At 40.8% G+C, this 23,807-nt stretch overlaps 2 protein-coding genes across 2 annotated transcripts; one reads left to right on the top strand and one right to left on the bottom strand.

Moving 5' to 3' along the window:
• Window positions 1–8,910: 8,910 nt before the first annotated feature.
• LOC139556119 (probable G-protein coupled receptor 173) lies at window positions 8,911–13,225 on the top strand. Its single transcript, XM_071369667.1, has one exon. The coding sequence runs from the start codon at window positions 9,840–9,842 to the stop codon at window positions 10,959–10,961; it is 1,122 nt and encodes a 373-aa protein (XP_071225768.1). The 5' UTR covers window positions 8,911–9,839; the 3' UTR covers window positions 10,962–13,225.
• Window positions 13,226–13,654: 429 nt separating this feature from the next.
• LOC139556124 (toxin MIT1-like) lies at window positions 13,655–18,500 on the bottom strand. The gene is made up of 3 exons (XM_071369681.1): window positions 18,232–18,500; window positions 14,452–14,577; window positions 13,655–14,300 (listed from the first exon to the last, which is right to left on the bottom strand). The coding sequence occupies exons 1-3, from the start codon at window positions 18,301–18,303 to the stop codon at window positions 14,184–14,186; spliced, it is 315 nt and encodes a 104-aa protein (XP_071225782.1). The 5' UTR covers window positions 18,304–18,500; the 3' UTR covers window positions 13,655–14,183.
• Between the last annotated feature and the right edge of the window lie 5,307 nt (window positions 18,501–23,807).

Raw genomic sequence — 23,807 nt, 5'->3', positions numbered from 1 at the left:
CAAACTGTATATGTATGTTGTAAAATGATGTTACAGGAGTGTCATCGGAAGAATTCTGAGAAGGTTAGTGAAAAAATTAATATATTTTGGCGGTGATTACGTTATAGCGCTCTTTGGCTGGAATCGATGCTCTGGTAACGTTTTCACATGTGGTATGCTAACTTATCGATTTATTGTGTTTTCGCTGTAAAACGCTTAGAAAATCTGAAATATTGTCTGGAATCACAAGATCTGGGTCTTTCCATTGCTATGCTTTGTCTATTCTTATGAAATGTTTTATTAAGAGTAAATTGGTCATACACGTTGCTCTCTATAGTAATTCTAGTCGTCTTGTGATGGTCGGTGCAATTGTAAACTGTGATTTCTACCTGAAATATGCACTTTTTTCTAACAAAACCTATCCTATACCATAAATATGTTATCAGACTGTCATCTGAAGAGGTTTTTTCTTGGTTAGTGGCTATCAATATCTTAGTTTAGCCGAATTGGTGATAGCACCTGAAGTAGTAAGAAACTGATGGAGTTAGAAAAGTGGTGTATTTTGCTAACGTGTTTAGCTAATAGATTTACATATTTTGTCTTCCCTGTAAAACATTTTAAAAATCTGAAATGGTGGCTTTATTCACAAGATCTGTATCTTTCATCTGGTGTCTTGGACTTGTGATTTAATGATATTTAGATGCTACTATCTACTTGTGAAGCTATGCTAGCTATGCTAATCAGTGTGTGGGGGGGTGGGGGGTGATCCCGGACCCGGGGTAGAGGCTCGTTAGAGGTTAAATGTGTGAAAGTTACATATTTCTAAAAAATATTTTTGAATTTCCCGCGCTGCCATTTCAGCGGAATGTTGTCGGTTTTAATACATATCAAACAGGGTTTCTTAAAAATAGACAAACAAGTACAAGAACATGTTTCAGTTTAATAAAATACAAAAAAAACAAGATATACATTTATCAATAATGGCTGTTGATGCCGAAAAGGCTTTCGACCATCTTAAATGGCCTTTTTCTATTTAAAACATTGAAAGCTTTCAACTTTCCAGCTAAAATAATAAATTATATAAAAATATTACATAAATGTCCTAAAGCAAGAATATACACAAATAATACATTATCTGATTAAATTGCTTTAGAAAAGAGGCACAAGACAGGGTGGTCCCCTCTTCCCCCTCTTGTTTGCACTGGCATTTGAACCGCTTGAAGAAAGATTTAGACAGGACCGAAACGTAGCAGGTATCAGTATCGATAAACATGAATATGAACAAAACTTATTTGGAGATGATTTCCTGATATACCTGGACAATATTGAAAACTCAATTCCCCCTTTTATCAAGGCTCAGGCTAAGACCCAGATGCAGACACAGGAGGTGGATAGTGCAAGTCTCAGAGTTTATTATAGTACAAGGGGCAGGCAAAGAGTCATAATCCAAATCAGAGTCAGGCAGGTACAGGACGGCTAACAGGATCAGGGTCAGTACAGGCAGAAAGGTCCAAACTGGGAAGACTAGGAAAAACAAAAAGTAGAACACAGGAAACACAGGAACACGCTGGTAGGACTTGACGGGAAACAGAAGACATAGGGCTGTGAGACAGGCATTTAATTCTAGATACATGTAAAGTGGGATGTATATGGAGAGTGCGGGGCAACAGAAGGCGAACAGCAGAGGGCCTAAGGACCTTAGAGATGGTGAAAGGGCCGATGAAATGGGGGGAAAGTTGGCAGGACTCCACCTGGAGGGGCAGATCCCGAGTGGAAATCCATACCCTCTGCCCAAGACAGTAGCGGGGAGCAGGGGTCCGGTGGCGGTCCTCCTGTCGTCGATACCTGGAAGTGGTCTTGAGAAGAGAGGCCCGGCGACAGCAACTGATGAACATCTGGGCAGAAGGTATGCTGACCTCTTCCTCTTGTTACGGGAAGAGTGGGGGCTGATATCCCAGGGAACACTCAAATGGCGAGATAGTCGTAGCAGAACAGGAAAGGGTGTTGCAGGCATATTACACCCACACGAGTTGCTGGCTCCAGGTGGTGGGATTGGTGGAGACGAGACAATGAATAGTTGTCTCCAGGTCCTAATTGGCTTGCTCCAACTGGCCGTTAGACTGGGGATGAAAACCAGAGAACAGGCTGGCCGACAACCCAATGAGGGAACAGAACGCCTTCCAGAACCAGGATGTAGAACTGAGGACTGCGATCGGAGACCATGTTGACCGGAAGTCCATGGATCCAGAAGATGTGCTATACCATGAGCTGGGCCGTCTCCTTAGCTGAGGGAAACTTAGGAAGGGGGATAAAATGGGCGGCTATCCACCACAGGTGGTGTTGCCATCTGACGGAGGGAAACCTTTCATGAAGTCCAAGAATATATGGGACCAGGGGAGGTGAGGAACAGGGAGTGGTTGAAGGAGGCCAGACAGAGCATGCCGCAGAGTCTTGTTCTCTGCACACACAGTGCATGAATGCGGAGCCGTCAGGAACCATGGTGGACCACCAAAACGTTGTCGTACGAAAGCCAAGGTCTGACGGTAGCCAGGATGACAGGTGAGCCTCGAGGAATGTGCTCATTCCAGAACCGGAGCACGGGTAGAATCCTTGACACAGATCCGGTTAGCTAGGCACCTCCCCATACCTACTAACCTCTGTGATTTACGAGAGAACTCCGGTGACAACGATCCACTCGGAAATGTAGACTTTGGGGATTTCCGGGATTCCTCGGAGACGAGGTGGAAATTGAGGACGAGCGAGGCCGACAGGGAACAGACTCCCTCTCCCTCCTACATTCCCGTAGCCGCCCATCGATCCCAGATGGTCAAGGCTATGAGGGAGTCGAGCTCCGTGGGCAGCTCCCGGGCTGCAAGCTCATCTTCAATCACCTCCGATAATCGGTGAATGAATGTGTCGAACAGGGCTTCCGGGTTCCAGGCACTCTCAGCCGCCAACGTGCTATAATTCACCACGTGGTCTGCCACACTACAGGAGTCCTGGCGTAGTTGGAGCAGCTTATGAGCAGCCTCTCTCCTGGACAATGGAGAATCAAACACTTTACGTACCTCCACCACCATGAACTCCTCCAGATTGAGGCAAACGGTGGACTGTTGCACCCACACCACCGTAGCCCAGGTGAGTTCCCTCCCGGACGTCAGTGTTATCAAATTCTCTATCTTCGAGCAGTCCGAGGGGAACGAAGAAGGCAAAAGGTAAGTCAAGGCAGGCTAAGAGTCGTAATCCAAATCAGAGTCAGGCAGGTACAGGATGGTAGGCAGGATCAGGGTTAGGACAGGCAGAAAGGTCAGAACTGGGTAGACTGGGAAAAACAAAAACTAGAGCACAGGAAATACGGGAACACGCTGGTAGGACTTGACAGGACAAAACAAACTGGCAACAGACAAACAGAAAATGCAGGTATAAATACACAGGAGATAATGGGTGTCACGGGTGCTCCCTCTCCGGCCTTTAGGTCACCAGGCTGCTTGTTAAGGTGCACACCTGTCACCATCGTTACGTGCATTAGCGCAATATGAAACTCACCTGGACTCCATCACTGCGTTGATTACTTGCCCTATATATGTCACTCCTCTTGGTTCCTTCCCCAGGCGTCATTGTTTCTGTTTCAGTTTCATGTCTGTGCGTTGTTCGTGTTTCTTATTTTGGATTATGTTGCGTTTATTTATTAAAACACTCACTCTGTGAACTTGCTTCCCGGCTCTCAGCGCACATCATTACAATGGGGACAAATGGGAGACACCTGATGGGGTGGAGACAAGCACAAGACAGTTGAAAGAGATCAGAGATTACCTTTGTTAAAAATATTTGTAGATTACTGTCACGATCGTCTATGGGTGAGAGAGAGGACCAAGGCGCAGCGTGTGCAAAATACATTCTCTTTTATTTAGAGAAGGGAAAAACACGAAACGAACACTGAATACAAACTAAACAAAACAACAAACGACCGTGAAGCTAACGACGTAAGTGCATTGACAAGCAACAAACGTTCAACATAGACAATTACCCACAAAACCCAAATGCCTATGGCTGCCTTAAATATGGCTCTCAATCAGAGACAATTAACCACAGCTGCCTCTAATTGAGAACCAATCTAGGCAGCCATAGACATACAAACACCTAGAAAAGACACTGACCCATTAAACGTACAAACCCCTAGACAAACCAAAACACATACATTCCCCATGTCACACCCTGACCTAACTAAAATAATAATGAAAACAAAGATAACTAAGGCCAGGGTGTGACAATTACTCTAAAATCTCAGGATATAAAATGAATGTGGGAGAAAAAAAAATATGGCAATAGGAACATTTTTAATAATAACTTACGATCTAAAGCAATCCTTTAAGTGGACCACAAAAAAATATTGAATACTTAGGATTCTTAATAAGTGACAACAAACAACAAATACATAAAGATAAGTTTATTCCATTACTGAACAATATGAAAGCCGATCTAATTAAATTGAACAATTTCCCATAAATCTTACAGGTACAATGAACCTCTTCAGAATGGCATGGCTCCCAAAGTTTTTGTATTTATTTTCAGAAATACCAATTACCCCACCGAAGGCATTCTTTCAAAAAGTATACTCGGTCATAACAAACCTTATATGGGCAAATAAAATGTAAAATTCAGGTGGTAACATTAAAACATTCCCAAACCAGAAACCGTGGATTGATGGCAGCATTCGCGCGAAACTGAAAGCGCGAACCACTGCTTTTAACCAGGGCAAGGTGACCGGAAACATGACCGAATACAAACAGTGTAGCTATTCCCTCCGCAAGGCAATCAAACAAGCTAAGCGTCAGTATAGAGACAAAGTAGAGTCGCAATTCAACGGCTCAGACACAAGAGGTATGTGGCAGGGTCTACAGTCAATCACGGATTACAAAAAGAAAACCAGCCCCGTCGTGGACCAGGATGTCTTGCTCCCAGACAGACTAAACAACTTCTTTGCTCGCTTTGAGGACAATACAGTGCCACTGACACGGCCCGCTACCAAAACCTGTGGACTCTCCTTCACTGCAGCCGACGTGAGTAAAACATTTAAACGTGTTAACCCTCGCAAGGCTGCAGGCCCAGACGACATCCCCAGCCGCGTCCTCAGAGCATGCGCAGACCAGCAGGCTGGTGTGTTTACGGACATATTCAATCAATCCTTATTCCAGTCTGCTGTTCCCACAGGAGGGCCACCATTGTTCCTGTTCCCAAGAAAGCTAAGGTAACTGAGCTAAACGACTACCGCCCACAACCGTAAGGCTCTCCAGAGGGTAGTGAGGTCTGCACAACGCATCACCGGGGGCAAACTACCTGCCCTCCAGGACACCTACACCACACGATGTCACAGGAAGGCCATAAAGAACATCAAGGACAACAACGACCCGAGCCACTGCCTGTTCACCCCGCTATCATCCAGAAGGCGAAGTCAGTACAGGTGCATCAAAGCAGGGACCGAGAGACTGAAAAACAGCTTCTATCTCAAGGCCATGAGACTGTTAAACAGCCACCACTAACATTGAGTGGCTGCTGCCAACATACTGACTCAACTCCAGCCACTTTAATAATGGAAAAATGGATGTAAAAATGTATCGCTAGCCACTTTAAACAATGCCACTTTATATAATGTTTACATACCCTACATTACTCCTCTCATATGTATATACTGTACTCTATACCATCTACTGCATCTTGCCTATGCCGTTCTGTACCATCACTCATTCATATATTTGTATGTACATATTCTTAATCCCTTTACACTTGTGTCTATAATGTAGTTGTTGTGGAATTGTTAGGTTAGATTACTCGTTGGTTATTACTGCATTGTCGGAACTAGAAGCACAAGCATTTCGCTACACTCGCATTAACATCTGCTAACCATGTGTATGTGACAAATAAAATTTGATTTGAGTTGGTATACAGAAGAAAGCCCTATTTGGGAAAATACCAAGTCCATATTATAGCAATAACAGCTTTTTTTCAGTCGCATAAACCATCACCTCTGCTGCAGAGGATAAGTTCGTTAGAGTTAACTGCACCTGAGATTGAGGCCCAAATCAATGCTTCACAGAGTTCAAGTAACAGACACATCTCAACATCAACTGTTCAGAGGAGACTGTGTGAATCAGGCCTTCATGGTCGAATTGCTGCAAAATAAACACTACTAAAGGACACCAATAAGAAGAAGAGACTTGGGCCAAGAAACACGAGCAATGGACATTGGACCAGTGTAAAACTGGCCTTTGGTCAAATTTGAGATTTTTGGTTCCAACTGCCGTTGTCTTTGTGAGACGCAGAGTAGGTGAACGGATGATCTCCGCATGTGTGGTTCCGACCGTGAAGCATGGAGGAGGAGGTGTGATGGTGTGGGGGTGCTTTGCTGGTGACACTGTCTGATTTATTTAGAATTCAAGGCACACTTAACCTGCATGGCTACCAAAGCATTCTGCAGCGATACGCCATCCAATCTGGTTTGCGCTTAGTGGGACTATCATTTTTTTTTCAACAGGGCAATGACCTAACACACCTCCAGGCTGTGAACGGGCTGTTTGACCAAGAAGGAGGGTGATGGAGTGCTGCATCAGATGACCTGGCCTCCACAATCACCCGACCTCAACCCAATTGAGATGGTTTGGTATGAGTTGGACTGCAGAGTGAAGGAAAAGCAGCCAACAAGTGCTCAGCAGATGTGGGAACTCCTTCAACACTGTTGGAAAAGCATTCCAGATGAAGCTGGTTGAGCGAATGCCAAGCTTGTGCAATGCTGTCATCAACACAAAGGGTGGCTACCTTGAAGAATCTAAAATATATTTAACACTTTTTTGGTTACTACATGATTCCATATGTGTTATTTCATTTTGATGTCTTCACTATTATTCTACTATGTAGAAAATAGTACAAATTATGAAAAACCCTTGAATCAGTAGGTGTGTCCAAACTTTTGACTGGTACTGTACAGTGGTGTAAAGTACTTAAGTAAAAATACTGAGGTACTACTTAAGTAGTTTTTTGGGGTATCTGTACTTTGCTTTACTATTTATATTTTTGACAAGTTCTACTTTTACTCCATTACATTCCTAAAGAAAATAATGTACTTTTTACTCCATACATTTTCCCTGACACCCAAAAGTATTAGTTACATTTTGAATGCTTAGCAGGACAGGAAAATTATCCAATTCACACAATTATTAAGAGAACATCCCTGGTCATCCCAACTGCCTCTTATCTGGCAGACTCACTAAACACAAATGCTTCGTTTTTAAATGATGTCTGAGTGTTGGAGTGAGCCCCTGGCTATCCGTAAATAAAATAAATTTTAAAAAGTGTGCCGTCTGGTTTACTTAATATAATGAATGTGAAATTATTTATACTTTTAATTTTGATACTTAAGTATATCTTAACAATTACCTTTACTTTTCATACTTAAGTATATTTAAAACCAAATACTTTAACTTTTACTCAAGTAGTATTTTACTTGTTGACTTTCACTTTTACTTGAGTCATTTTTTATTATGGTATCTTTACTTTTACTCAAGTATGACAATTGGGTACTTTTTCCACCACTGTATGTAAATGTCATATTTTTTGTTATATGTTTTATTATAAATTTGCTAAAATTTCTAAAAACCTGTTTTTCCATTGTCATTGTGGGGTATTGTGTGTAAATTGATGAGGAAAACAACTATTTCATCAATTTTAGAATAAGGCTGTAATGTAGCAAAATGTGGAGGGGTTTGAATACTTTCCGAAGGCACTGTATATACTATATATGGTCTATGGGCTACCTACCTGTACATGTGACCAGTGACCTATAACCCCATGTGAGAGTTCCCCTAGTGTACAAAATATATAGACAGACAATATACATCACATTAAATCAAATGAGCACCAGCAGGCCAACATATTAGGCCAGACTGAACACTACTTCCTGGGCATAGCCCATACGTTTGATGTCTTATTCTCCCTGTGATCCAGAGTCACCTGCCATTCACCAAGTTACTGCCTATCTTTTTATTGATCATGACTTATTCAGTCTTTTGTATCTAGGTTTTTAGGATAGGGGGCTAGAGGCAAAAAAAAATTCCTTCAAATTATGAGCTAAAGGAAATGGACCCTTAATGGACCTCTCTCTCTGCTTTCTCTGCTTTCTCTGCTCTCTCTCTCTCTCTCTCTCTCTCTCTCTCTCTCTCTCTCTCTCTCTCTCTCTCTCTCTCTCTCTCTCTCTCTCTCTCTCTCTCTCTCTCTCTCTCTCTCTCTCTCTCTCTCTCTCTCTCTCTCTCTCTCTCTCTCTCTCTCTCTCTCTCTCTCTCTCTCTCTCTCTCTCTCTCTCTCTCTCTCTCTCTCTCGTAGGCTGCAGATGGCACTAGTGAATCACAGCTGCCAGATTTGTGTTATCAACTCAACTCCAACATGCTAATGTTTAATGTAGTCAAATATCCTATATCGTGCCATATTACAGTATGTGCATAGAGTTTGTTAAATAAGATAGATATTTATCTAACACATCACATATAATTGGTGATAGTAATATGTGGGCTGTCTTATAACTATTCAATTGTCATATTATGGTGGGTTAAAAACAATTGTGGGAATATAGTATAATAGGTCTAGCATACTTGGTGGTGCCAACCAATCATGTTGGCAAAATTGTGTAAGCCTACCCTGCATATTGACCAGTCAAAATGGGTTTGCATTTGAAAATATGTGACTAAAACAGTAGAAACCGGAATATGAACTCTTTATATAGGCTACTGTGGTGGCATTCTTCATAATGCAGCTGTCCTGTATGACCTGTATGTCTATGCATTCACTCAATGACTTATATTTCAAATGAGATGATCATAATTAGGATTTTAGGTTAGGTTGGTTGTAAACACATGACTGTGCCTTTAAAGCTGCCTCAGTGTAAAAGGAACTGAGCACTCTGAAACGGTTGAATTTGACAAGCCTTTCTAGACATGGAAAATCATGCCTTGGGAATGCATGAGACAGGATCCAATTATTGAGTGATTCCATGTAGCGCCGCAGACTAATGTACGCGCACAGGAGATCGGACAACTGTTTCTGATCCGAGGACGTGGATTAGCCTATATATAATCTATCTCGACATTAGCCGGCAGTGTCTCTCCACTTTATCATAATCGATTCAACCTCGTTTGAAAACGTAAAGTGTAGGCTTTTCCTCAAATGCAAACCAACGGTTGTAGTTTATAGACATGCATTAGTTTGTATTGCTGGATGTATTCATACGCCATGCCTTCGATTGAGTGGACTGAACACTGGTTTGGCTATAGTCTACCCAACCCTATTAATTGCGTGCTGAAGAGATGATGACGGCCTGTCCTCCGATTTATGTTTATTTATTCCTCAAGACGAACGAGAACCTCAGCATCAGTGGAAATGGAGATGTGTTTTTGAAATGTCTGGCAGTTAAACGGATCAATTTAAGATGGTGTGTGCAAAGACTGCATGTTTCAGAGCAATATGTTTGCTATCAGCAGAAAATGGAACTACGAACATGGGTGTAGCCTATTTCATATTCGAAACGGAAACTTGTGAGATGAAGGATAACAAGAAAATACATTTCGATGGATCTCAGTCGCTTCTGAAATCAGGCAATGCTTCAAACCCAGGAGAATAATGAATTATATTCTAAAACTGTTAAAACCTAGATGCTGTTCACGGTGAAGTAGTGTAACATAATCGTGCATCATGTTAATTTCTTGCTGGCCAATTTTTATCAATCATTGATAGGCCTACTTCGGCCGGGGAAAGCACGACCACTTAATGTGGGAATATAGAATACACGCGCCTTTGACAATAGCTTGGTTACATAGATGGCAAATTCAAGCGAGTTTGGGGAAAGCAATCCCACGCTACATAATTATGCCATCACCGCCTCTGCGGTGAAACTGGCCTCGCTCGGTCTGATCATTTGCATCAGCCTTGTCGGGAATGTGGCGCTGTCCCTGTTAGTGCTGAAAGACATCTCCCTTCACAAGGCTCCGTATTATTTTCTACTTGATCTGTGCTTGGCAGATGTAATACGGTCTGCCGTGTGTTTGCCCTTTGTGATGATATCAATCAACAACCGTTCCACCTGGACGTACAGCATTATACGTTGCAAAATTATCGCGTTCCTGTCGGTCCTTTCTTGTTTCCATGTAGCGTTTCTGCTCTTCTGCGTCAGTGTCACCAGATACATGGCGATTGCACACCACAGGTTTTATTCCAAACGAATGACATTGTGGACATGTGTGGCAGTGATTTGCATGGTCTGGACCCTCTCTGTCGCTATGGCTTTCCCCCCTGTATTTGACGTTGGCACCTACAAATTCATCCATGAAGAGGAACAATGCATTTTCGAGCACCGATATGTGAAAGCAAATGACACCCTGGGTTTCATGTTGATGCTGGCTGTTATCGTGGGAACAACACACGTTGTTTACATAAAAATGTTGTGTTTCGTGTACGACCATCGCAAGATGAAACCCGCTCAGCTTGTCCCAGCTATAAGCCAAAACTGGACCTTCCACGGGCCAGGTGCAACTGGGCAGGCAGCCGCCAATTGGATAGCAGGGTTTGGACGTGGTCCCACCCCACCAACTTTGGTGGGAATCAGACAAACTTCGCATATTGGCAACAGAAGGCTGCTTGTCTTGGATGAATTTAAAATGGAGAAACGCATAGGGAAAATGTATTACATGATAACCCTGGCGTTTCTTATCCTCTGGGCCCCGTACATTGTTACTTGCTACATTCGAGTGTTTGTCAAAGGAGGCACAATTCCACAGGTCTACCTGACTGCTGCCGTGTGGATGACGTTCGTTCAGGCGGGGGCGAATCCCATTATTTGTTTCATATTCAACAAGGAGCTGAGATCGCGCCTCAGAGCCAGTTTCCCATGTTGTTTCAGCACACAGACACCTATGTCTATGGAGCCATACTGTGTCATCTGATAGGTTCTACTGCTGTTTTAGACAAGGGAAAACGAACAGAACTGTCATGTTGGTTTTGAAGCCTTGTGTGATATTACTCTGTTGCTATGCTTGTCCAATTTTTCCACACAGGCTGAAGGCCATATTTTGTGATTTGCACTTACAGAAAGTGCAAAATGTTGCCAATCTGTATTTCGAATAGGCCTACTAATAATGTTGCATATTTGAAGAATCTCATTGGTATATTATTTGAGTAATGTAGGCCTATGGCAATTCAGTTAGAAGAACATAAGACAATTCTGTACATTCTCTAAAGCTGTTTATTTCTTTATTCTGAACTTTTTTTTTTAAATCAAATATGTTGTAGCTTTCATAAAATCTTCTTAGAATTATTTGTGTGGAGAAGGTGATAAAACAAACTTTTACAGTCTTTTGCAAATACATTTTCTTCCTGGATTTTAACATGTGTTGATAAAAATGTATACCTTGCACATTCCCTGTAAAAAAGACAAATGACATGTTTTTTTCTATGGACAAGGACAATGGAACTCTAAAAGAGGCAAAGCATCAGTGCTGCAGAGAGATGTTTGCAATGTTTGTACTTCTGAGTAAATAAACAACAGATTAATGATTAGTATTGATTTGATTCTGTTATACAGGTAACTGAACAATATCTGTTCTGTGTTTCAATACAATAACAATATAGACACATACTATTTTCTACCACTCATCCTCAAATGCTAACTTCCAATTTACCATATTTTGTTGTATCATTACCGCCTCTATAGCACAACATGTGGGGTGTTGTATTACAATAATATAATTTTACAAAAATCTGGGTATCTGGGCAGATCATGTTTTCATTGTGATCAGCTAACTTGTTACCATACTATTACCATGTTATTACCACTTTATTCTGCACTGTAATGTAAAATGTTACCATCATTCATGTTCCTGAATATTTAGGAAGTTTTGTGCTTCTGAAAAAGCAGTGCAGCAAGAGTCCAGTTTGCCTCTGCTTACACACTCCATTCTTCTCATAAGACTTTAACTAGCCAGCATGCACCTTTCAGTATGTAAAGAATCCAACAGTGTATAATAGAGTCATTATTCTGATCACTGCTCGTCTCAGTTACAGCCATGTAAATGAACATTTGTCAGCTAATTGGAGTCCTTAATCTTTGTAGCCCGGGTTTACTTCCCTAGGGGGAAGTGGGATAGAGTGGGAACTGCTGAGCTGATGTTTCTTGGTAGAGCATCCCGGTGTACCTACAGTATACCTACTGTGCACCCTCCCTCCCTTCCTTGGCCTGGCCCGGCATCACTGCATTCACAACCATTACCATCACAACATGCCTGCTCCGCTCTACTCCCAGCATGACTCTCTGTTGCTTCTGAGCGACTGAAACGTTCTCACCTGTGAATTCTCTCATGCAGTATCATTTCAGATCAGGCATTTTTTATACAACAGCTCTGCCCCAGGAGACCTCTCTCTGCTGCTTTGTTTAGCTTATAAGTGCCTCTTGAACATTTTTGCTGTTAGTTTCTCAGAGGCAGTTTTGCACACCTGAAATATGTTCAAAATGCAATATAACATTTCATCCCGAGAGTCAGTTCAGATGAAGTCTGAGTTATTGCAGAGTTTATGGTGCCATTGTCTGAATATACCTACATTGAAATGGCAAGGCTCTCCACGTTGTGGCTTATACAAGCCAATGTCATAATTTTATACTGTTCTATTACCATGGGAGGGACTGTTTGGCTCGTAAAACTTGATTATCGGCTTTGAAATAGGCTGTGTTTGCATTACACAAACTGCACCACAGCTTCATTTATGGCATAGCTCATCTCTCAGCTTAACATCATTGTACAGGCAACTTGGTTATATTTTTAGTTTTTCCATCTAAAGAACAACTTCTGTACATTATGTTATTGTACACTACTTGGACCTAATAAACAGATGATCAACTTATTGAGATACAAATTTTACGGTCTGTCAGATACTGTCAGCTTTGACCAATGAATTTATATTAAATGCAGAAGATACCCACCCCATCTGTGAGTACGCTCTATATTTGGGACATTGGGAGATTGCTCCATTAAGAAGCCAAGCTTTATGAATATTGAGAAACTAGTCTGAAATGTAACTAGATCTGAATAACACAGTTCTCCATGAATAAAGAATGAGATTAATATGAGTCAACGAACATCGGACAAATCTAATTATAGCTTTGAGCTTTAAATAAATACCCTGTAAAATGTAGCCAGAAAATTACACAATTTCAGAGCTGTCGGATTTCTGGAGACCTGCTTCCTCTTATTAACAGAGAAAGCTCTTTCTTTCTTTGTTAGAGTGAGTGGCAAATAGCACTTTCTGTTTTAACCTCTAAATGCCCAAACTCTTCAAATTATTGGGAAGCTAAGATGCTACTTTGTTGCTTTGTTGGGGTGGCAGGTAGCCTAGTAGTTAGAGCATTGGGCCAGTAACTGGAAGGTTGCTGGATTGAATCCCTGAACTGACAAGGTAAAAATCTGTTGTTCTGCCCCTGAAATGTACCTTCATTTAACTAGGCAAGTCAGTTAAGAACAAATTCTTATTTACAATGATGGCCTGCCGGGGAACACTGGGTTAGCCACCCTGGGGTGGCAGGTAGCCTAGTGGTTAGAGTATTGAACCAGTAACCAAAAGGTTGCTAGATCAAATCCCTGAGCTGACAAGGTAAAACTCTGTTGTTCTACTCCTGAACAAGGTAGTTGATCCACTGTTTCTAGGCTGTCATTGTAAGTAAGAGTTTGTTGTTAACTGACTTCACTACAATAGTACAATAGTAGTGAAGTAGGGTCAGTTATTTCAAATGTACAACATGCTTTGGGCCCAGGATTTTTCCTGACCAGTAAAAACTGTGGGCCCTAGAAACATGGTATAGAGTGAAGTCCCTGGTTGTGGATACCATATAGGAATATGTCCCCGTAAATGGCTAATTGAGTAATTCTACTCATAGATTATGCATGTATGATCTACACATTGACACATCCAGCCCAAAGCGGGAGGTTTAAAATGTACTTAGTAGTCGCCAAAGTTCCAGAGCATGTCTTTAAGGAGGATAAACAAATTGTCCTTTGCAAATCTAAGTCAACCTGAAAAGTATCTTTAATACATGTCCTGAAAACATTATTTTCCAAACTGCTAATGTAGGCATAGTAAATCACTAGCTGCATTTTTGGTGGTTGTCCTCAGAGGTATTATTCTTGGTACATGTACGGGGAAAGACATTTTGATTTGCCCTCGGATGTGGTGATGCATGCCAGATCTGGAAGACATGGACATGTGTGGTGTAGTCTTTTGCCAAAGAAGGGAACCTGGAAACAGAGACAGAAATACATACAGTAGGTGAACGAATATGTTATATGGCATCTTTTGTAAGGAAATCTGGACTCTTTCTGTCGTTACAACTTTCAGTAGAGACTGAGAGATTGACTAGTGAGATATGATGCACAGAACCTGGCCCACCTTGTGACTCAAGCAGTGGCACTCGTCTCCCTCCTGTCCCATAGGGGCACACATCCTCAGGCTTCGGATCCATAAGCTGACCGCACAGCACATCCCCCCTCCACACTGAGAGTCCTTCTCACAGGCCTGAAGAGATCACACAAAATATAATAGAGTTGAAAGAAGAAAAATAAACTTTAAATAAAACTGAGAGGCATTAAAAGTGAGAACATTGCTAGAAGCCAAAGCATTTCTACAGCACTTGATTTATGTTGGTAATGATTGGGATACTATACAGTGGGCTCCAAAATTACTGGCACCCCTGACTGGCAATGTCACGCCCTGACCTTAGAGAGCCTTTTTATGTCTCTATTTGGTTTGGTCAGGGTGTGATTTGGGGTGGGCATTCTATGATTTTGTATTTCTATTTTTTGGCCGGGTATGGTTCTCAATCAGGGACAGCTGTCTATCGTTGTCTCTGATTGGGAACCATACTTAGGTAGCCCTTTTCCCTCCTTTCAGTGTGGGAAGTTGTCTTTGTTTGTGGCACTATAGCCTTAAGCTTCACGTCGTTTTTTGTATTGTTTATTGTTTTTGTCGGCGTCATCCTAATAAACAAGGAATATGTACGCTCACCACGCTGCGCTTTGGTCCTCTTCATTCGACGGCCGTGACAGGCAATGCACAAACAATACTTTAAAAAATATAAACAACATAATTATTGAGTTAAACTCAAAATGTCCTCCCAATCAAGGTTTCACAATTAATGGCACCCTTAAATATTATTGTAAATAACATCTACCAAAATTAAACCACAAATTAAATTCCACTTATTTAAGTGTATCTAAGTCTTAAGGAACTATATTGAGCCATTACATCACTTCCTGTTTCACTAGGGTATAAAAAATGAGGTAACACACATGCAATATCCCACTGTCATCCAACACCATGAAGAAAACAAAAGAACTGGCAGTTCAAAAGAGACAGATGGTCGTAGACCTTCATAAATCTGGTAATGGCTACAAGAAGATCCACAAACAATTGAATATACCACTGAGCACTGTCAGGGCAATTATTAAAAAATTCAAAAGATATGGAACAGTTGAAAACCTCACGGATAGAGGACGCAAATGCATTTTGCCACCCAGGATAGGGAGGAGGATGGTGAGAGAAGCAACAAAATCCCCAAGAATCACTGTGAAATAATTTCAGGCCTTGGTGGCATCTTGGGGTCACCAGGTTTCAAAAAGCACCATCAGACGTCACCTCCACAACCACAGGCTCTTTGGAAGGGTTTCCAGAAGAAAGCCCTTTCTGACCCCAAGACACAGACGCAAGCGCTTGGAGTTTGCCAAATGTCATTTAAATTATGACTGGAAGAAAGCGCTCTGGTCAGATGAGACCAAAATTGAACGTTTTGGTCAGATACAGCATCGGCATGTTTGACGTCGAAACAGAGATGCATACAAGGTGAGGAACCTCATACCCACGGTGAAATATGGAGGGGGGTCAGTGATGTTTTGGGGCTGTTTTAATTCCAGAGGTCCAGGGGCACTGGTTAAGATTGATGGCATAATGAATTCCACCAAGTATCAGGCAATTTTGGCTGACTGGTTGCCTCTGCCAGAAGGCTGGGACTTGGCCGTAGGTGGACTTTCCAACAAGACAATGACCCAAAATGTACCTCAAGATCCACACAGAAACGGTTCTGTGACAACAAAATCAATGTTCTGCCATGGCCATCTCAGTCGCTGGACCTCAATCCAATCGAAAACCTGTGGGCTGAGTGGAAGAGGGCAGTTGATAAGCGCAAACCCAAGAATGTGAAGGATCTTGAAAGGATCTGCATAGAGGAATGGTCCAAACTCCCTCCAAATGTTTTCCTTAACCTTGTCAAACATTACAGGAAAAGACTCCATGCTGTTATCCTTGCCAGAGGTGGTTGCACTAAGTACTAAATGAGGAGTGCCAATAATTATGAAACCTTGATTTTGGTCAAATGTATTTTGTATTAAATAATTGTATGATTTTGGTTGGTTCCATTGAAACATTAATAAAGTACAGCATTTCTCACATGTTGGTATTTTGAGTTTATCTCTATAATTATATTGTTTATATTTGTTAAAGCATTGTTTGTGCATTGCCAGTCAGGGGTGCCAGTAATTTTGGAGCCCACTGTATAATACATGAAGGCTATCATGAGTATTCTAAAAAACGATCCGGAAATTGCTCAGAAGGATATGAACAACTTGAGTGACTGCTCTCACTTCGAATGAAACGAAGGAGAGAGATGAGGGAGGAGTGAGCTGATTTATTGTGACAGTCTCTGAGGAAAATGTGTTTCCGTTTCATGGCTGCGTGCACCTATCTCAGTTCATATTAGCATCCCTATGCCTGCACTGTTCTGGCATTTCAAAAAAATCTATTATATTCCATACACAAATTGGATACCAAATCGCCTTTGAAACTGATAAAACAATGGTTGCCCAGGTTTTTAAACCTAGAGATATTAGGAACCCCTAGGAAATTCTGCTAAAACTATATATATACAGTACCAGTCAAAAGTTTTGACACACCTACTCATTCAAGGGTTTTTCTTTTCTTTTTACTATTTTCTACATTGTAGAGTGTGCAAAGTTGTCATCAAGGCAAAGAGTGGCTACTTTGAAGAATCAAAAATCTCAAATATATTTGATTTGTTCAACACATTTTTGGTTACTACATGATTCTATATGTGTTATTTCATTGTTTTGATGTCTTCACTATTATTCTACAATGTATAAAATAGTACAAATAAAGAAAAACCCTGGAATGAGTAGGTGTGTCCAAACTTTTGACTGGTACTGTATATATATTAAACAATGCAACTACACAAATAGCAAACACGTTGCATGGTACCTGAAGTACCATAGGTACTATGCAACAATGTGTACGTACGTACCTGCATCGTACTGCAAAAGCTTATTTTAAGTTATATAAAGTTGTACCAATATTATATTAAAACCTGTTTTCTTGTTAAAGCCATCACATTCAACTTTTCCAAGGAACATGAATTGACAAAATTATTCCATTATACATAGGTAGAGCTATGTTGGAGAAATAAAACCTTATTTGACACATTATTTGACACTGGTTCAACCAGAAGGAACTATTATGGTTACACAGTTAATGTAAAATATTAACTTAAAAAACATGATAACAACATTTGTTTTACAGCAATAACGAAAGGATTGTGCTCTTCAATATGAGTTCCTAAGGCAATCTAACAGTTGGCTAGCCTCACATTGACAGAGAAAAATATGCAGACTTGCTGCAACATAATGCAAATGTTCTTCTCTGTGTATAGCCAGCCTAGAGTTTATAATGATGTATGTAAATCAAACATGATGTTATAAAGGCAGGCTATAACTGTATTGTGGCTTCTCATTACACTGAGATAATCTACTAAGAATCTATTACATTTTGTAGACCCCCCCCATTTAGATTTTGATAAATTATAATAATTATTTCATATTCATCCAAATCAAGCTTCCCATAACAGAATATTACATTTTCTATATTATCATTCACTCATAACTACACTCTTAGAACAAAGGGTTCCAAAAGGGTTCTTCGGCTGTCCCTTTATACAAAGTGTTCTCCCAAAAGGTTCCTACCTGAAACCTAAGGGTTCTACCTGCAACCAAAAAGGGTTCAAAGGGTTCTCCTATTGGGACAGCCAAAGAACCCTTTAAGGTCCAGATAGTACCTTTTTATTCTAAGAGTGTAGTTGGCTCCCAAAACCTGTTGGCTTCCACTTACCCCTGTGATGACTGCTGAGGAGCCATGGGACACGAGCAGTAGACAGAATAGTAGGTAGCAGCTGGACTGCATGGTGAAGAAGAATAGTTCTCCAGCTCCTGTGTTCTACAGGGTGAAAGAAATGCTGTGTCTGCTGTGTGTACCTGAGTGTGTATGTGTTTGTTAGATTGACTTGGAAAGAGAGGTGGCCTCCAAACTCTTGTGTTGAGGGCAGAGAGAGGTTTATAAACCCAGCCTTCCATTCACAGTCTCAATGAGTCACTCAGCACCAGCATTGCCTCAGGAGAAAAAAAGAGAAGCCCCAAGGTAAGGCTCAACACGACAATATCCCTCTGGCATTCTCTATGGTGATGCCAATTCTTCCCATTCTTCTCCACCGTTACCATACTCATCCTTTGAGTGGTCTCAAACCTGTTGTTGTTTTGTCACCTCTTGAAGCTAGGGGGCAGCATTTTTATGTTTGGAAAAATAACGTTCCCATTGTAAGCTGCCTATTTCTCAGGTCCGGATGCTAGAATATGCATATAATTGACAGAGTAGGATAGAAAACACTCTAAAGTTTCCAAAACTGTCAAAATATTGTCTGTGAGTATAACAGAACTGATTTTGCAAGCGAAAACCTGAGGAAATCCAACCCGGAAGTGCCTTTTATTTGGAAAAATCCCTGTTTCATTGCCTGCCTAATCTCCATTTAAAGGGGTATCAACCAGATTCCTTTTCCAATGGCTTTCTCAGGCTGTGAACAGGCTTTAGACATAGTTTCAAGCTTTTATTTTGAAAAATGAGCGAGATTAATCAAAACGCGTCAGGTGTCCTTTGATTAGTTCCTGCGCACGAGAGATGTAGCTCGACATTTTCTTTCTCTGTAGTATTGAATAGTTTACCGTCCGGTTGAAATATTATCGATTATGTATGTTAAAAACAACCTGAGGATTGATTATAAAAACATTTGACATGTTTCTACGAACATTACGGATACTTTTTGGAATTTTCGTCTGCCCTTCACGACCGGAACGAGCCTGTGGTTTTCTGAACATAACGCGCAAACCAAATGGAGGTTTTTGGTTATAAAAATCATCTTTATCGAACAAAAATAACATTTATTGTGTAACTGGGAGTCTCGTGATTGCAAACATCCGAAGATCATCAAAGGTAAGCGATTAATTTTATTGCTTTTCTGGATTTCGTGACCAATCTACATGGCTGCTAGGTGTTCTTACTGTTTTGTCTAGTGATCGATAAACTCACAAACGCTTGGATTTCTTTCGCTGTAAAGCATATTTTCTAAATCTGACACAATAGGTGGATTAACAACAAGCTAAGCTGTGTTTTGTTATATTTCACTTGTGATTTCGTGAAAATAAATCTTTTTAGTATTATTTTTGAATGTGGCGCTCTGCAATTCAGCGGTTGTTTACGAAAATGGTCCCGTAAAAGGGATCCGTGCACCAAGTAAGCAGACGATGAAGCATTATATCTTATTTTTTCCAAAATATAAATTTCCACTCTTCAAGTAATACACAGCCAGGTATTTAAATGATATGGTGGGAAAAGAAAAGCCACACACTCCGTAGCTCTGGTGCAATAAGTTTAAACAAATGTATATCGTCACTAAAATAATGCCACTCCAATGAAAATGTTCATGCCAACTGAATGAGTACAGGAGAGTACAGGATTTAATGCTTTTTTATGCACCAAGGCCATACTGTACGTGTGGGTAAACTGCCAATAGTCAATCTGCTATTTGAACGGTTGTCATGACTACAACTCAAGGTCTCCTCTCCAACATGAAAGGTGGTGGCACTTGTGATTTTATTAAATATTTTTACCCAGGGACACGTCAAAAGGAGCAATGTCAATTCAATTGTTAGATTTAAAAGAATGATAATACAAAAATGTGCTCTCCTGCTTCAATCAAATAAATGTAATTGTTTAGCTTGCATGTGTTCCAGAATAGAGACATCAAGTGTTACCAGCTGATGAGTCCAGTCAGCTGCAGTGGATGAACTGTCCATCATCAGTTGGTAAGGACTTGACAGAGCCACAGTGACACAGCTAACTAAGTCACACAGGAAGCCAAGAGTAAGGTCCCATCCTCGGGAATGAGGACCAAAGGTCTAGAGTGGGATAGCACTCAAATTTATGACAGGCTTCTCTTGAAGCAGTGTGACTCTGAATACAGCAGAATATGAACGACGGTTGTCACTCAAGAGCATCTGCATTTTCCAACTCATTTTCTTCAGTCATTCAATGGGGAATACCAACCAAAGTGAACACATGAATGGCTGACATGTACCTTTGAGATTTGATCCACTGGTCCTGTAATAGCTGGTGAGAGCGAGGGAGGGGCGAGAGAGAGAGAGACAAACACAGAGACAGGAGTAAGTTTAAGCTGCAGGGTAGACTGTTTTTAATGCCAACACTGACTGAATGCCAGGAGCTGAAATGACTTGGCATGCATCCTTCCAGAGTGCTGCTCTTCCCTGACTTATCACTACTCTTTCATCATTGCACATATCAAGGCACTGGTAAGGAAGAAAACAGCAGAAGAAGAACTGCATCACCTGGATAGAAATAATATGCCAGTGTCATGACGTTGGCCTGTGGGTAAGGTTAATGACCCCCCATAAATACCTTTCTCCTCTCTCTCTCTCTTGACTCTACTGAAGGACTCTTGAATAGCCTTTGTTAAACATAGAGAGTCTGGGAACATCAAACGGTGGGGGGAAAGGAACCATATTTCGGTAATCCAACCAGTGGAAAATATGCATTGGTACTTAAAACTTCTTATGGCTGGTTGGCAGTATTGAGTAGCTTGGATGAAAAGGTGCCCAGAGTAAACTGCCTGCTACTCAGGCTCAGAGGCTAAGATATGCATATTATTAGTGGATTTGGATGGAAAACACTCTGAAGTTTCTAAAACCGTTTGAATGATGTCTGTGAGTATAACAAAACTCATATGGCAGGCAAAAACCTGAGAAAAAAATCCAACCAGGAAGTGGGAAATCTGAGGTTTGTAGGTTTGCCTATCCAATATACAGTGGGATATTGGTCATATTGCACTTCCTAAGGCTTCCACTAGATGTCAACAGTCTTTAGAACCTTGTTTGATGCTTCTACTGTGAAGAATGAGGGAAGGAGAGCTCTTGAGTCAGGTGTCTGGCATGAGCTGAACATGCGCGCTCATGTGAGAGTGACCTGCTTTCCATTGCATTTCTGAAGACAAAGGAATTCTCCAGTTGAAACATTATTGAAGATTTATGTTAAAAACATCCTTAAGATTGATTCCATACATCGTTTGACATGTTTCTACAAACTGTAATGGAATTGTTTGACTTTTCGTCTGACCTGCGCGTCATGAATTTGGATAACTGGACTGAATGCGCAAACAAAATGGAGGTATTTGGACATAAATTATGGACTATATCGAACAAAACAAACATTTATTGTGGAACTGGGATTCCTGGGAGTGCATTCTGATGAAGATCATCAAAGGTAAGTGAATATTTATAATGCTATCTATGACTTCTGTTGACTCCAAAACATGGCTGATATCTGTATGGCTTATTTGGGCTCTGAGCGCTGTGCTCAGATTATTGCATGGTGTGCTTTTTCCGTAAAGTTGTTTTGAAATCTGACACAGCGGTTGCATTAAGGAGAAGTTTATCTAAAGTTCCATGTGTAATACTTGTATCTTTTATCAATGTTTATTATGAGTATTTCTGTAAATTGATGTGGCTCTCTGCAAAATCACTGGATGTTTTGGAGGCAAAACATTACTGAACATAACGCGCCAATGTAAACTAAGATTTTAGGATATAAATATTAACTTTATCGAACAAAACATACATGTATTGTGTAACATGAAGTCCTATGAGTGTCATCTGATGACGATCATCAAAGGTTAGTGATTAATTTTATCTCTATTTCTGCTTTTTGTGACTCCTCTCTTTGGCTGGAAAAATTGCTGGGTTTTTCTGTGACTAGGTGCAGACCTAACATAATCGTTTGGTGTGCTTTCGTCGTAAAGTCTTTTTGAAATCGAACACTGGTGGGATTAACAACAAGTTTATCTTTAAAATGGTGTAAAATACTTGTATGTCTGAGGAATTTAAATTATGAGATTTCTGTTGTTTTGAATTTGGCACCCTGCACTTTCACTGGCTGTTGTCATATCGATCCCGTTAACGGGATCTCAGCCGTAAGAAGTTAATGAATATGATGTCAGTTCGGTTGTCATCTGAGACATTATGACTGATGACAGGACGACATAAACTGTATCTGGGAAAGTCTACACATTATAGTTATTCAATTCCAGATTCACATGGAATTGTTGTGCAATTTAAATGCAATTTAAATGAAACTATTTGTGAAAAGATTAAATGTAATTTTAGCTTCCAAATGAGAGAATTGGGTTTTCATAAGATTAGAACTCTGCTCAATCAGTGGCCCGCCCCTGTGAAGAGACATGGGTTATAAACTATGAAACACACCCTTCTCTCCCTCCACTATATAAGCCCTTGACGAAAATGTAACCTTCTGTTCCTGGTACATTAGGACGACGGTCTGATGTCAGAAGGATTCAGATGATAACTACAGAACGAAGCCAACCTCAGTGTAAGCTTTGGTTGCGAATGGTATGAACTTTGAACTCTTATTCGCTACAGAAGTGATACCTCCTAGCCGTTGAATTAGCAGCGGCCGCTGTAAACGTGGGCTAGGAGAGGACAGACAGAGTATCCCGTCTACCACACAACGACGACACTACAACGTATCCTGTTCACCACCAGAGACACTCTTCAAAGGACAAAGGACTCTGTTGGGCAACATGGCCTTCCATCTACCATCAACCTATTGAAGCGCAGCTCAAAGTAAATATTTATTGCATTTTCCTTTTCCAAATGGACGGTAATTTAGAATGCATAAGATTCTGTATTTACGATAGGGTAGCTGCCTACGGCCCGATAGAGACATAGCTTCTCCCTTTGTTCTTCAGTCTTCCCGCTCTTTCACTCAAACCCAACCCCCTTTTCTTTGTGCAACCAGCTGTCATATCTGCTCCGTCCGCCAGGGACGTTTTCCTTTATGACGTAATTTGTAATCAATGTATGGTTCATTCTGTGTATATGTAATTCTGTGTGATTAGTTAGGTATTTAGATAAATAAATAATTAAACCCAAATTTGTATTGCTGATTCAACTTGTTAGCCAGGGTTTGTGAAGATAACCAAGAATTTACAACTTTCAGATAAGACTGAAATAAGGTTGACGATTAATATTGACTGCTATTGATGTAAAATATTACTAGGTCTTTAAGAGTTTATTCGGAAGATAACAGCTCTATAAATATTATTTCGTGGTGCCCCGACTTTCTAGTTAATTACATTTACATGATTAGCTCAATCAGGTAATATTAATTACAGAGAAAGGATTTTATAGAATAGCATGTCATATAACTTAATCCGGCATAGCCAAAGACACGACACATATGGTGCCCCCTGTGAGGAATCTAAAATGGGTGACGCTTTCATTTTGATTTAGCCTGTATAAAATTGAAAAGCAGATTACATAATATAC

This window comes from Salvelinus alpinus, chromosome 2, assembly GCF_045679555.1.
Source record: "Salvelinus alpinus chromosome 2, SLU_Salpinus.1, whole genome shotgun sequence".
NCBI classification, from domain to species: Eukaryota; Metazoa; Chordata; class Actinopteri; order Salmoniformes; family Salmonidae; genus Salvelinus; species Salvelinus alpinus.
This window is presented reverse-complemented; position numbering and strand designations above follow the sequence as displayed.

What these genes read in the sequence shown, in the direction of transcription:
- LOC139556119 (XM_071369667.1), top strand. Translation starts at nt 9,840, where the DNA reads ATGGCAAATTCAAGCGAGTTTGGGGAAAGCAATCCCACGCTACATAAT.
- LOC139556124 (XM_071369681.1), bottom strand. Translation starts at nt 18,303, where the DNA reads ATGCAGTCCAGCTGCTACCTACTATTCTGTCTACTGCTCGTGTCCCAT. An exon ending in CCTCAGCAGTCATCACAGGG is followed by an intron (nt 14,578 to 18,231) that starts GTAAGTGGAAGC and finishes TGATCTCTTCAG; the next exon opens with GCCTGTGAGAAGGACTCTCA. An exon ending in GCCACTGCTTGAGTCACAAG is followed by an intron (nt 14,301 to 14,451) that starts GTGGGCCAGGTT and finishes CTCTGTTTCCAG; the next exon opens with GTTCCCTTCTTTGGCAAAAG.